Source organism: Rhineura floridana, chromosome 9, assembly GCF_030035675.1.
Source record: "Rhineura floridana isolate rRhiFlo1 chromosome 9, rRhiFlo1.hap2, whole genome shotgun sequence".
Taxonomy (NCBI): domain Eukaryota; kingdom Metazoa; phylum Chordata; class Lepidosauria; order Squamata; family Rhineuridae; genus Rhineura; species Rhineura floridana.
In genome coordinates this window covers 126528758-126543908 of record NC_084488.1, presented here as the reverse complement: position 1 = coordinate 126543908, position 15151 = coordinate 126528758, and the positions used below count along the sequence as shown (strand labels likewise).

Below are 15151 nucleotides of genomic sequence, written 5' to 3'. Positions count from 1 at the left end.
CAGCAAGAGGGGGTCAAATGGGTCTTGGCTTCCCCCTGCCCCTCAGGGTGGTTGTGAGCTTTACACAGGAAATTGGCTTGCTTGTGCTCTGATGCCAGCTCCATTCAGCTCAGAACAATGATAGCTGTTCCATGTGTATAGTGCATTTTGAGTTTTCATAATGCTTAATGTACATTATTGCACTAATTCATACAATAAAAGTTAGGCCAGTGTTGTGGTATCCCCATGCAAGGTGAGGCTGAGAGAATCATGGCTTGCCCAAGGACATCTCTTGCCATTGTGGCTAAGGTGAGATAGGAATTGACTCACTCGGGTTGGGCAGAATGCAGAGCGTGGTCTGCCGTGGACCACCGACATTTCTGGCAGATTCTCCTAGGACTAGCTGGTTTCCGGGATTCTTGCAAAGAAGGGTGGAGTAGCCAGCCTTGGCCTGATCTTGCAAGGCCTTTCTCATGTTTCTTGAGCAAGAGAGCTGACTCAGGATCTCTGAGTGCTGATTAATTATGCCTTAAGTGTGAAAAGAGCTTCTGAGGGGGCATTCTTGTTTTTTAAGTTCAAAATGTATGTACTGGGGAACTGTGAGAATTAGAAGAAAAGAAAGGGGTGGGGGGAGGGAGGGCACAACAGGAGACTGAAGTCAGGGTGACCCCGTCCTTTGCCACCTCCGACATCCCCAGTGGATTGTGCTGTCTCTTTTTAAGACGAGGGCTACATCTTTTAATAAAAAATCTATACCACCGACATTAAGAAAGAATATCATACCGGTGAATAGCATAAAATGAATAATAAAATTCCATTGATAAAAGTAGTACTGGAAGGGTTCACACACTGTTCCAGTCAGAATTTAAAAGACACGTCTCGTCCTGTTTGTGCCATTTTGTGGAATGTGTATCTTATCTCGGGGAAAGAAATGTGTGTTGCCCTCTTTTCTTCTGTCAGCCTCCACCTGAGTGCGTGTTGGCCTGTGCTGAAATCACAGGCAGCCTTGGCTGTGCAGAGCTGCTGTTTTGATCCCACTGTCATTGCTGCAGCCTCTGAAAACAAGGTTATTTGGCTCTTCGGCAAAATGAGACCTACTTACTTGGCTACAGAAGAGGAGGGGGCATCCAGTAAAAGCATTTCCATGCACCTGGTAGGGAAACTTGCTCTGAACCGAAATCTTCTAGGATGGCATGGTTGGGCTCCCCGGGTCTTAGTGCTCCAGAGGTAATGTAATTGCAGTGCAAAATATAAAGCCCTTTACAAATTAGAACTTTAAAAAGGTCTTGTATGAGTGATTGTTACCAGTCTCTTTGTGGGGAACTAGGCTGTGGTAGACTGTGCAGCAGTAGCAAAGTTCATCTCTGCTAAAGAAGTTTTCCTGTGAGGACTCCCTGAAAAGGTAAAAGAGTAATCTTTGGCAGGGAAAACAAATTTGCTTGGCAAACTATAGTGACTGGTTTGAGAGATGCATAGCCCTGTCTTCAGGCTTGCAAACTTGCAGAAAGCCCCACTGCCAGGTTCATGAAGTCCATTGTGGGCAGAGGACCACTTGGGCAGGGTCAGCACCACTAGCTTTTGTTTGAGGACTCTTCCACACTGCTTATACTGTGCTAGAGAGTTTGGGCAAGTTAGTTACACTGAAAAGAACAAAGAGGCCTGTGGCACCTTAGAGACTAAAATGACAAAGCTTTTGTAGACTAGCGTCCATGGAATCAGAATAGTAGAGTTGGAAGGGGCCTGTAAGGCCATAGAGTCCAGCCCCCTGCTCAATGCATACTTAAAGCATACTGGATAGGTGGCTGTCCAGATGCCTCTTGAATGCCTCCAGTATTGGAGCCCACCAGCTCTCTAGGTTATTTGTTCCATTATTGTATCTCTTTAACAGGAAGTTAGTCGAACTTTGGCTTCCTCTAACTTGAGCCCATTATTCCATGTCCTGCACTCTAGGACGACCGAGAAGAGATCCTGGCCTTCCTTTGTGTGGCAACCTTTCATGTACTTGAAGAGTGCTATCATATCTCCTCTCAGTCTTCTCTTCAGGCTAAACATGTCCAGTTCCTTCAGTCTTTCCTCATAGGGCTTTGTTTCCAGTCCTCTGATCATCCTTCTTGCCCTCCTCTGAACCCATTCCAGTTTGTCTGCATCCTTCTTGAAGTGTGGAGGCCAGAACTGGATGCAGTACTCAAGATGAGGCCTAACGAGTGCTGCATAGAAGGGAACTAGTACTTCACGCAATTTGGAAACTATCCTTCTGTAAATGCAGCCTAAAACAACATTTGCCTTTTTTCAAGCCACATTGCACTGTTAGCTCATATTCATCTTGTGATCACCGGCAATTCCAAGATCCTTCTCACATGTCGTACTGCTGAGCCAAGTATCCCCCATCTTATAATTGTGCATTTGGCTTCTTTTTCCTAGGTGAAGAGCTTTGCACTTACCCCTGTAAAATTTCATTCTGTTGTTTTCAACCCAGTGCTCCAGCCTATCAAGATCACTTTGAATTTTATTTCTGTCTTCCGGATATTAGCTTTCTCTCCCAATTTTGTATCATCTGCAAATTTCATAAACATTACCTGCACCTCCTCATCTAAGTCGTTAATAAAAATGTTGAAGAGCACTGGGCCCAGGACCAAGCCCTGCGGTACCCCACTTATAACCTCCCCCCAGTTTGAGAAGGAACCATTGATAAGCACTCTGGGTAGGATTCTGTAGCCAACTGTGGATCCACCTGAGAGTTGTTCCATCCAGCCCAGATTTTGCTGGCTTGCTAATCAGAATATCATGGGGCACTTTGTCAAAAGCTTTGCTGAAGTTGAGATATATTATGTCCACAGCATCCCCACAGTCTACCAGGGAGGTTGCATGATCAAAAAAGGAGATAAAATTGGTCAGGCAGGATTTGTTCTTGATAAATCCATATTGGTTTCTAGTCATCGCTGCATTGTTTTCAAGGTGCTTACAGATTGACCACTTTATAACCTGCTCCAGAATTTTCCCAGGGGTCGATGTCAGACTGACTGGTCTGTAGTTCTTGGGCTCCTCCTTTTTGTCCTTTTGAAGATAGGGACATCATTAGCCCTCCTCCAGTCATCCGGCACTTCACCAGTCCTCCACGATTTTGCAGAGATAATAGACAGTGGTTCCGAGAGTTCTTCAGTCAGTTCCTTCAATACTCTTGGATGCAGTTCATTGGGTCCTGCCAATTTGAACTCATTCAAAGTAATTAGGTGTTCCTTGACCATTTGTCTGTCCATCTCAAGTTGCAATCCTGCCCCTTCAACTTGTACTTTTCATTTGCAAGGAGGATCATAGACCCTCTTTTGGGAGAAAACTGAGCCAAATTCTCTCTACTAGGCCCTCTTCCCACTGAGCAACCCGGCCTGTACTTTCCCTACCTGTTGTGCATCATTCCTTGGGTCTTCTTCCTGACAACAGCTCACATCCTGCATGAGATTCTTCTCCCAGCCATACTAACTTTTTCATCTCTTATAGAAGCTGTATTCTATTGCTGACACCTGTGCCTTGAGCTGGGGATTGCCAGCCCATTGACCGTGGGTGCCATGGTGCCCACAAAGGCCTTCACTGGTGCCCCCGGCAGGTAGCCCAGAATCTGAGCTTTCTTTTTTCTTAAAAAAAAATTAAATAGTAAGTCTCGAAGCCTCCTAGAAGTAAAGTTATGGATCAAAATGTGCAGGTAGCCTTCTAAGTGATTCTATGAAATGAGCCAGATTGGTTGCTCTTGCTTGTCCGTCTTACAAACCAATAAGGGAAGTCAGAACTGAGATTGATACTTGAGTTGTCTGGACACCAGGCAATAGCAATCCCTGGAGTCCTAAAGAGCTGCCATTTTGCCTTCCTTTTAGTGTACTTTTCCTGCTTCTGTCTTTTTTTCTAGTCCGATGGCAGTCTCCATAATTTGCCCTTCCTTTGCTCCTAGCAACCAGGATGCATCTTGTCTGTGCTGAAATTGTTATCTGCAAGCAGTACTATGCAAGAAGTGTGGTTGAATGTTAAGGAATCCCCCTCCCCGCAAAAGGCGAATGTGAAAAGTTTGCAAAGACACTTAGGCATGTCTCGTGCTGTGCAGGAGCAAAAGACCAGGAACTCGTTAAGGAGTCACTGTGTAGTTAATGTACAGTACAATGATATACAGGTCTACGCAAAAGTAAGCCTCTTTGTGTTTAATGGGGTTACATCCAGCTAAGTGGGTACAGGATGGCAGCCTAGGCTTTGGTTTAGGATTGGTATCAGGGAAAAACGGTTTTTGTGACTTTAACAACTGTATGGCAGGCAGACGTTCAACAGGTGGGACCTTTTATATTATGGAAATACAATTATGGAAAAGGTTTCCCCATAACTATTCTCTAATTTTGTGTTAATAAGCCCCCATGGCAGCCATCTTTACTGGTGCCCCTAGCATTCTGAAAATTAGAAGTGGGTCCCTTGGTTCAAAAAGGTTGGCGACCTATGCCTTGAGCAGTTCAGATGTTTCTAAGCAGGTCAGCACGGGAGCTCAGCCAATAGCTGAAGTAAGGAGTGTGTGTGTCTCAAAAGGCAGGCTCAGGTTTAACAGACATTTGTAGGCTGCTAATGCCCGAGTGGTGTTGTGCTCCGTGGATTCTCTTCTCCAGGAGAAGAGAAGACTAAGGGGAGATAGGATAGCACTCTTCAAGTACATGAGAGGTTGTCACATAGAGGAGGGCCGGGATCTCTTCTCGGTCGTCCCAGAGTGCAGGACACGGAATAATAGGCTCAAGTTGCAGGAAGCCAGACTTCGACTGGACATCAGGAAAAACGTCCTAACTGTTAGAGCCATACGACAATGGAACCAATGACCTAGAGAGGTAGTGGGCTCTCCGACACTGGAGGCCTTCAAGAGGCAGCTGGACAGCCATCTGTCGGAGATGCTTTGATTTGGATTCCTGCATTGAGCAGGGGGTTGGACTTGGTGGCCTTATAGGCCCCTTCCAACTCTACTATTCTATGATTCTGTGATTTGGGCCTGTCTTTGTTTCCGTTTATAGCTCTTCCTACCTTTCAGGCTCAAGGTGGAAACAGCATTTCTTATTTCATTTGTTCTCACAAAAAGGTATGAAACGGGGGCTTTTCTTCGTCATTCATTGATCAGGAACCACTCCACAGGCTGTGAGAAAGCAGGAAGCGCAGCGCTGCTTTTGCACCATGCAAACCTGTGGCTGAGTCTGGTGGTGACATTTGGCTCTCTCTGGGCCCCAGCCAGGAGTAGGCATTTGATACATTGCATGCCAATTATTTTTGGTCACTTCCTGATTTGAGTGATGTTGCAAAATGGCTAAGTTAAACAAATATGGCAGCCTGCAAAGTAAATGCATTTTCTTTGAGACCAGGTATTGGGACGGCAAGGAAAGACGATGGAGGTCACGGGGACAGGTAGTAGCATCCGTGGTAGGTATGACAGTGAGCTGTCATACCGTCAGAGTCGGCTTCAGCCTGACAAACATCATACATTGCTTTGTCTTGTGCTGTGTGTCTGCCCCAGAACTAATTTATTTTATTAAAAGATTTTTTTTAATTAGCTTTGTTGGTTGTAAGCGAGCCAAACTTGTTCGTGGGAGAGGGAGAGTAGCCGAAGGTACTCTGCACCAATTATCGTGTGTGTTTTTTCCAGCTATTTGATCTAACAGAGTTTTTCTCTAAACTCTTCAGACTTGGTCTGGGTGTGGGAGTGAATGAATTCCACTGCAGTTGGTTTGTGTGAAGAAATTTGGTGTAGGGGCCACAGAGTTAAACCTTTTCAACTGTTGCACAGAGTGGGCTATGCCACTTGCTTGGGTTCCCATGGAGGACTGTACCACACCTGTGTTCTTTGCAGTGCCTAGCAGCTGGGAGGAGTGGCCTGTCTTAGCGGTGGGAAAGCTGACCATCTGCTAAAGGTTCAGAGAGGCCTTCGCCTGCAAATGCCTCAGGAACAGACATGCTTGTAACCCTGGGCTGTGCATCCAACTCAGCTCATGAAGGTTTGCAGCAGGATGGAAAGTTGCAGTTTGCACTGCTGACTAATCTTTAGGCAACCACTTTCATGGGGCTGTTGTATGGCCTGGCTCTTGTTATAAGGAAAAGGGTCCATCTAGTCCAGCATTCTGTCTCCAGCCATTGCCAGTCAGATGTAAGCAGGGCATGAAGGTGATGACCTTCCCCTGTGGTTTGTCTTTAGCTTCTGGTAATTGGAGGTATAGTGCCCCTGAAAATGGAAGCACAGTTTTGTTGTCCTGGCTATAATAGTTATTGCTAGGTGTATTCACCATTATTTTGTCTGATGTTACTGGCCATCACGACATCTTGTGGCCATGATTTCTAGATGCTGATCTTTTTGTTATTCCAGAATCTTTTGCTGATTATCTTCAGTGGCTGCTGCCTGCAAGTTGGGTCACGTTCAGGGCAAGTTTCACACGTAAAAACCTTACAAGCTCTTTCATGGCTTTGTCTGGAAAGTACACAGAGAGGCAGATTTTTTTGGAGACTTCATGAAACTTTATCTCTAGCCATTCCCCAAGTCTCATTTTCAGTGTGGGCTGACCTTGCTCTGTTCCGCCCCTCAGCAGCTTTCAGAGACCTTTCTGGTGGTGTGCAGACTGAGTGCCTAGAGAAACAATGCTGTTGTACGTTTGTAAGCTTGTGTGATCTGGCCACAACATAGTGAGAATTTGGGACAAAGATCATAATTGTAGTTCCTTGCTATGCTTTTGCAGTTTTGGATGGGGCATCTCAACCATGGTGCATGTTGTAATTTGTGGTGAGGGCCATTCCTCATTATTACTTCCTGCAGTATCAAAGTTTGTGGGATCATTCTCAGTTCTTGCAGCCTGAGGATGTGGGAGGAACTTCAGCTGCCTGTCCTGACCCTTGTACGTTGTGCCTGATAAGGGGGGATTGACTGGCTGGGTCCTGGAGGGAGCCAACACATCATTGCATTCTTGGAGGGAAAGAGAGAGAGAGAGAGAGAGAGAGAGGCCCTCTTGAATGCCCTGAATCACTTGACAGCTTTTGATACCATTGACCATGGAGACTTACTGGACTGACTCTGTGGGTTGTGGGAGTGGGAAGGTTTCACTCTCCCAGAAGGTGGCATTGGGGAGTCTTCTGTTGAGCCCCATGGCAATGAATCTAGAGGTCTCACAGGGTTCCCTCTTGTCCGTAATGCTATGCACCTTCTACATGAAACCACTGGGTGAGCTCATCAGTATGCAAATGATGACCAGCTCTACCTCTCCTTGTAATCTGAGTCATGTGATACTGTGCAGGTTCTGGACAGGTGTCTGGTTGCTGTAATGGACTGGATGAGGGCTAATAAATTGAAACTGAATCTTAAGACGGGTGCTTTGACTTGGCGGTTCTTGAGTCCCAGAATTGGATGAACAACCTACTCTCGATGGAGTTGGCTCCCTTTGCAGGAACAGGCTCACAGTCTGAGGGTACTCCTTGATTCTACGCCATCACTGGAGACCCAAGTGCCGTCGGTGGCTTAGGGTGCCTTTCCCCAGCTCAGGCTGTTTCTGGACAGGGATAGTTGAGCCACAGTAGTTTGTATTCTGAAAACCTCACAATTGTAATAGACTCTACATAGGACCTTGAAGACAACTTGGAAATTGCAGCTAGCGCAAAATATGGTGTTTTGGCTTATAAGTGGAGCTGCTAGTCAGAGTCATATTATACTGGTCCTGACAGCACTGTTTTGCTTATGACATACAAAGTCTGAAACAGAGAAATGCAACCGAAGAAGGTGCTACTTATATTTTTGCAGCCGTGAGAGTCTATTAAATACGTGTGGGAGATCGTCTTAATTATTAAATGTTTGTACACTTCATGGGTTTATATGCCACGTTTTCTGTCCTTCTGCATTGCTGCTCTGTCTGCTCTTTTGTCTCTGCACGAAAAAAGTTTGCTCTTATTGTGCTGGAGGGTTGCTTGTTTATTGTTTCTCTCCCTTTGGTGCATGATAACCACTGACTTTAGTGACACTGGAATTTTTGGGAGCCCATCATTAGGAAGCAGCAGTCCACTGCCTTGAATTTGGAGGAAACCTCTCCGGGACCATCTGGTTCTCATGCTCCGTTGTGCGGGTTGAGCTGAGGCCTCACGGGGCTGTTAGTGGAGCATGCCTGTCATGGAACTTCATGGTCTCAGGAGCTGTGATGCAGCACCGGGCAGAGACTGAGGACGTGAGCTTTGACCAGGGAAGCTCCTGCAGCCTGGACCTCACTGGATGAATTTGGTCAGGCCTACCTCTCTCTCTGTCTTGGTGCCATTGTTCACCGTTCTCCTGGAATCGTTTGCAATTAAGCACTGAGTCCCAAATGTCTGGACTTGGGGGCTTGAGACATGGAAATGTATTTCCTGGTCCTTAAAGTAGAGGTCATCTGGGGGTCCCCCAGAAATGAACTCTGTTGTGTTAGCTACCAAGAGGTTTTCTCTCTCAGCATAAAAATATCACCTGACAGCTTCTGATCTGAACAACCTCAGAACGATCCTCATGGCACTTGGGCACCTTTGCCTTGTGGGTGGAAAACAAATGAATATTTACAATCACCACACAGAGCACACATGCTGGTGCAGGCCAAAAAGGCATCACACTCAAACATGCTGCAGGATCCAGTCTGAAATATCTGATCTTTGAGAGCTCAGATGTGGGGACATTGTGGCCCTGCAGACGTTTGTTGTCCTGCTGCTCCATGATCCCTGACCATTGGCTGTCCTGGCTGGGGCTGGGGGGGTGGAGTCTGATCGCATCTGGAGGGTCACAGACATTCTGCACCCTTGCTTGAGCTCTTGGTCACCTTGCTAGTCTTGTGTATGAGCCATTGGTTGGGGTTGGGGTGTGGTGCCTTCAACTATTGCACGTGTTGCATAGCACGTGTGCAGAAGTCTTCTTGTCCCCAAGAGAGCACTCTGTCAAAAACATTTTTTACGTGCCTGTAAATTTAAAAAATCACGCCAGCCTTCTCTGCAGGTGGTCAGTAGCCATGGGCTACTGGCTGCTAACAAAGATTCCTGTGTGGCATCCTGTGAGTGGAGAATTCTGTGTCCATTTGGGTCAGGAGCTGGCAGAATATGAGTTGCTCTGTGCAGCCCCATTCCTGCCCCAGTGAATCGGCAATGGAATCATCCACTGTCTCATCCCCACATCATCTCAGGTCTGTGAGCAGAGCAGGGAGTGTGGCCACCTGAGCCTTTGGAACATTGCATTGTGCTCTGGGATAGACTGAGGTTGATGACAATACCTCCCGCAGGTTTGGCATCCTGCAGCGCTGTTCAAGGACATTTCTGTTGGGGAAATAACATACTCAGCTTTTACCAAAGCATTTTTATCCTCAGAATGGATGTGGTATCTACCTTGATGCTTCTCTAGGTGTGTCAGCAGAAGCGCTGGTTCAACCATGCACAGAGACAGTGATGTGCTTTATTTTTCCATGGATATTTTTCTGTTTTATAAGGTGTTGGACTATGACCTGGGAGACCAGGGTTCGAATCCCCACATAGCCATGAAGCTCACTGGGTGACCTTGGGCCAGTCATTGCCTCTCAGCCTCATGAGAACCCTATTCAGAGGGTCACCATAAGTTGGAATCGACTTGAAGGCAGTACATTTTACATTACATTTTTTTTTAGTAACAATGAATGGTTGCCAACTGCAAATACAATATTAGAGCATCAGACTTTTCCCCGGTGCTAATTACCCTGTGTAAATTGTATAGGGAAATTTTCCATACGGTCTTCCAGTTCAGCATTTTCTGGGAAAGCTGTATCACTGCAGGTGGACTAGATGAAAAAAGTTTCCTAAATTTTGCTCTGTTGAGCTTGTTCCATTCAGCTAGTGGTGGTGCCCAGAAAGGGATCAGAGTTGGACCAAAAATCAAGTCTAATTTAAGTCTAATTTCTAATTTAAGTTTTAGTTAAAGCAGAGCAATAACTGAAATATAAATGAAGCTGAATGTTGAATCAGGATGGACAAAGGGAGGTATGCTTTAGCAGCACATAGGTAAATTATGGAATGTGCTCCCACCAGAGGCAGTGATGGCCACCCACTGTGATGGCTTTAAAAGAGGATCAGACAAATTAATGGAGGATAAGGCTATCAGTGGCTACTAGCCATGATGGCTGTTTTCTGCCGCTACTGTCGGAGGGAGTATACCTCTGAATACTAGTTGCTGGGAATCACAAGGTGGGTCCTGCTTGTGGTTTCCCATTTGGGTGTCTGGTTGCCCACTGTAAGAACAGGATGCTGGACTAGACGGGACCCCTTTGGCCGGATCCAGCACTGCAGGGCTCTTCTTATAAAAATGAAAGAAGGTGTACATGAAAGACAAAGGAGCGGTATAGAAGTGGGAAGGTACGATATGACATATGTAATGATGAACTCTTGTTTTTTAGTGTGTGTGAAAATGTGAAAGAAAATGCAAATACAGAAACAGTATAAAATTAATCTAAGGGACAAGGTGACAATACACAAAAATAATTCACTAAAAGAAATAATTGGCAAATAAAAATGATGAATGAAACAGCTTCCTGAATTGTCTCCTCCTGAAACCTTCAGCTAGTTAAAACCTTGTTAAAAATCCCCAGCTATATAGCAGCTGCATGTTCCCAGCTGCCTGTGATTAAGAGGTGGTAGGATCAGAACTACCTACCTACCCAAGCAGGGATTAAAGGAACGGGTTCCTGTGGACTCAAGGGGAAAGTTGTGGAAGATTAATCCAGACCAGACCAGGATCCAGTGTATGGAATCCTGGATGATAAAGATGTAAAATTAATTCAGGTAAAAATAGAGGGAAAATGTTTAAAATTGGAATAGTGACGCCTGAGCCTTATGAGAGAATAAACAGATAATAAAATAAGAAAAAGGATATCTTCAAAAGATAAATACAGTCAAAATTACTCGTGAGCCAAGCATCCAGACCCAAAAGGCCGGCTGAGAAAAAATGGCAAGGAGTTGCTTCAGAAAGTGAAGCAAAGAGTCTCCTTGTCTAGGAAGACAAGTTGGACTACAAAAGGCCCCGGAACAAGCAAAAATCTTGTAGCAAACTTGGAGTTAAGCAATAAAGTTAAGTGAAGAAATGAGCCCCTAGCAGTGGGGTGCTGACTCTTTTTGAGCCCCCACGTTTTCCTTTCTTCTGATTAGCCCTTTGCTCCCCACCTCTTTCACTAAAATTCAGTTCTGGATTAGTAGAACCCTGCATTTCCCCCCCTTTTTTGTGTGGACTGGCACATTCTTGAGTCTTATTGAGGTACATGCGAATCCCATGAAGGTCACTCAGAGGAGCAGCTGGCTGTAAGGAGTAGCAGTCCTGTATCTTGTTCATGCTGGTATATTGTGGTCTTAGTTCAGCTAAGGCCTTGGCAGCATTTCTGCTTCCCACAGTTCAGAGTCCTGGCAGGGAGAGACATTTCTGCCCTTGTGCAAGACACTGAGACCTGCTTCAGTCGTGAACCAGAGATTTCTTCCATTCCGTTCCATAGCTCTTGCACCCACATTTCCCCCCAATGAGTTGAGCAATACTAGGCAGGTGTCTGGAATAGCACAATTCACGGGGTGCCTTGATGCAGGTGCTTCTACTGTTTTGCATGTTTGGTACCCCACACAAGCTGAAGGTGTATCCCAGAATCCCCTGGTGTTGCAGGAGTGCACCCTCGGTTTGCGTAGAACCACCCTTGGCCTTCCTAGGATAGAAGCAACCATGAGCTGCTTCTGCATTTCAGCTCTGTACCCTGGGCCTCCCAAATCTTTACATACCTCCAGAGAATCACATTCCAGCTTTGCTCCTCAAGCTTTTGTTGACAGGAGATGACTTTAATCAAGGAGGGCTGAGATCAGGGCACCTTTGTTGACATTCGGAGGCTATTTTGGTTGTAGTGTGTTCCTAAAATAGGGAATAAGCGAATAATGATTAAAGGTGGCCTTTCTAATAACGAGCGGTGGCATCGGTTTATTAAATTGCAAGCTACCTCATGTGCCTTTCAGTTTTTTTGAAATTGAGCTCTTGAAAAGAAACTAATTAATTTGTTAATTTAAATTTAATAGGTTAAAAGGCAGGTGATTAATCCACTAAGTTCTTAAAATAGTTGACAGCCCTCTGTCTTATATGTGCTATGAAATGTTGCAATGGGAAAATAAGCTGGTTTCTGGCCATCTTCCTAATGTTGATTGATCCTGTAGACGTGCAAGGGGCTTCCTGGGAAGTTAAGCTCCTTTATCTTGGTCCTCTAGCCAATGTTTTCCAACTTAAGGTTAAGGGACCAGGGCCTGTCCGTATGTCATGGCTGCTGAGTGGTGGTCTCTTTAAATTGTTCCATGTGGCCCCTGTTGTCACACGGTGAGTACACTGTGTAGGATGGGCAGTTTTCTCTCCATGAACACAACCGGCCAAAACTGGCCTGGATGGGCAAAGGTGGCCCGCCTGCTCAGTGTGCTCCCTGCATGCTGACAACAGCCCCAGTAGCGACATCATCAATGTGGAGAGACCTGAGGCAGCCTCCCTGGGTCTGAATTTCCAGGTGCTGCATATTCGGTGCAAGAGAAGATTAAGAGTAACTGTCTTGTGTTGCCACCGTGCCTGATCACTGTGCCTTTCTGTTTTTGCAGACTTCATTTTATGGGAGATTTAGACACTTCTTGGACATCATTGACCCCTGTACTCTCTTTGTCACTGAGGTAACATGTGTGCATGTGTGTCTGGGCTTGCAGGATACTTCTGTAGTGTCATCTTAAAACTGGTTCTACCCCAAACCTACAAAATCATACATATTTATAATGAACTCATTATCTTAATGCCTATCCTTATGTAGCCAAAACAGAATCATCCATGAATAAGAGAGAGGTATGCACAAGAGCCTTGGGGAAAGCCAAGATTTGCAGAAGCGCTAAGCAAATGCCTGGGGAACCCCAGATTAGCCCAATAAGAATTGAGCACTCTGAAGTGGACGTGGAATGGTGGCTGGCTATTTGAGGGGACCCCTCAAAAAAAACCGAGAGGGAAGGGAAATGGAATATTGCCTCATAGGAGAGGGTATGGCTGTATGGAGCCCTGAGTAGGAGCATTCCATGCTGCAACCTTTTGTTGCAGGGACCACTTGTACTTTTTATAATTCCCAGTTCTTTTCTCTTCTAAGAAATCTTTTCTAATATTGATTCTTACTAGAGCTGTGCACCAACCACAAGCTTCAGTTCAGATCTCGATTTGGTGCGTTAGGAAACAGCCTGATTTCATCTGGGTCATTTTGGGGTCCAAATCCCACTTCAGCAAAAGGAAGCGTTATGCCTCATCCATTCACTATTTTGGGGAAATCAAGAAATGGCTGTAATTTTTTGTGTCGTATCTAATGCTCATTCCTACTCAGTGTGTAGACCCATTGGAATTAGTGGACATCACCAACATAGGCCTATTAATTTCATTGTGTCTATTCTGAGTAGGATTTAAATGGATACAAATTATTATTTTTGACTGAAATTTGCTGGCAAAGTAGCCCTTGCTGAGTGGATAAATCCTGACAAACTACTGACAAATAGATCCAAGGGTTTTTGTGCTGGGCATCTTAAAGTTTAATTTTTTGAAAAAAGGAACAATCTATAACTTTTTAATTTTTTGTCAGGACTGGATATTTGCAGGCATGGTAACCCCTTCTGTGTGGATAGATCCTGCCAAATTTCAGAAGGATAACTTCAGAGACTTTCTTACAAGGACAGCCTTTACAATTTCGAGCTGGTTAAAAAGGATTCGTTTAATTTCCTGTATTGTTTTATGGCAAATGTGTATAAAAATAGCATAAATCATTGAGGTATTCCTAGGAAAGATTATAGGCAAATTGGTCCAGGGCTCCTTGTGCTAGGCGCTTTTGAAGAGGGGAGGAGAGGGGCAGAACAAAAAAGGATTTGCTTACCTCCCTGTGGTTTTGTGGGCAACGATTTTATCATGAAAATTGTGTACATCATAGAGGTGCTTGCAAAATTTCAGAAGAATGAGGGCAAGGAAATTATGATGAATGAAAAAACAGCTGAGGCTTGTGTTCTGCTTATTTGGCACCAAATATCCAAGAAGTTATTATTATTTATTAGATTTATTAGTTGCTTGTTACCCGAGGGTCTCCAAATGACTTACAACATTGTTAAAACCAAAATAAAAAATAAATACATCGTACCATAATATGAAATAATAAAATAACAACCGCCCCAATGCAACCACAGAAAGCTATGGCAGCACGCTAATAACAAAACTATCATCTTAGTCTATCAACTTCCTGGGGAGTCTTTACCTGGCACCAAAAAGATGTCAATGAAGGTGCCAGGCAGAGCTCACTGGGGAACGTATTCCACAGATGGGGAGCCACAACTGAAAAGGCCGCCTCCCTTGTCGCCACCCTCCAAGCTTCCCTCATAGGAGAGACCTGGAGAAGGGCCTCAGAGGAAGATCTAAGGGTCCAGGTAGGTTCATATCAGGAGAGGCGTTCCAAAAGTGACTGGGATCCTGAGTCGTAAAGAGCTTTATAGGTCAGCACCAGCACTTTTCATTGGGCTCAGAAGTGTATAAGCAGCCAGCACAACTGGAACAGGATTAGTATTATATGCTCTGTTCACCTTGAACCCGTCAACAATCAGGTAGCTGCATTCTGAAACTTCCGAACCATTTTCAGAGGCAGCCCGACGTAAAGTGCATTGCAGTTATCCAACCTTGAGGTTACCAGAACATAGATTACTGTAGCCAGGTTATCCCTGTCCAGATAGAGTTGCAGTTGGGCCACCAGCCTAAGGATGGAAGGCACTCCACACCACTGAGGCCATCTATGCCTCAAGCGACAGCAGTGAATCCAGGAGAACCACCAGCAGCAGCATCTCAGTCATGTCTGAATTAAGCCTCAGTTTGTTAGCCTTCATCTAGTCCATTGTCACAACCAAACACTGGTTCAGTGCATCCGCTGCCTCACCTGCAGAAGATGAAAACAAGAAATAGAGCTGCCTGTCTTCAGCATACTGATGACATCACACTCCAAAACTCCTTATGACCCCACTCAGCAGTTTCATGTCGATGTTAAACAACATGGGGGACAGAACCGACCCCTGTGGGACCCCATACTAGAGAACCCACGGAGCTGAGCAGTGCTCCCCAAGAACCACAATCTAGAGCCATCCATGCAAGTAAGAA

The 15151-nt window shown here is 45.2% G+C and overlaps 1 protein-coding gene across 9 annotated transcripts in view; it reads left to right on the top strand.

Annotated features, from left to right (window-relative positions):
* SFXN5 (sideroflexin 5) overlaps positions 1-15151 on the top strand; it is a 150268-nt gene that overhangs the window by 2242 nt on the left and 132875 nt on the right. For 7 of the 9 annotated variants that reach the window (XM_061583705.1, XM_061583714.1, XM_061583711.1 and 4 more), the window contains exon 2: positions 12598-12666. The exons of the other annotated variants lie outside the window; for them this stretch is intronic. In XM_061583705.1, coding sequence (XP_061439689.1) covers positions 12598-12666 — 69 coding nt within the window. The remainder of the gene's footprint in view (positions 1-12597; positions 12667-15151) is intronic. 9 annotated transcript variants of the gene reach the window in all.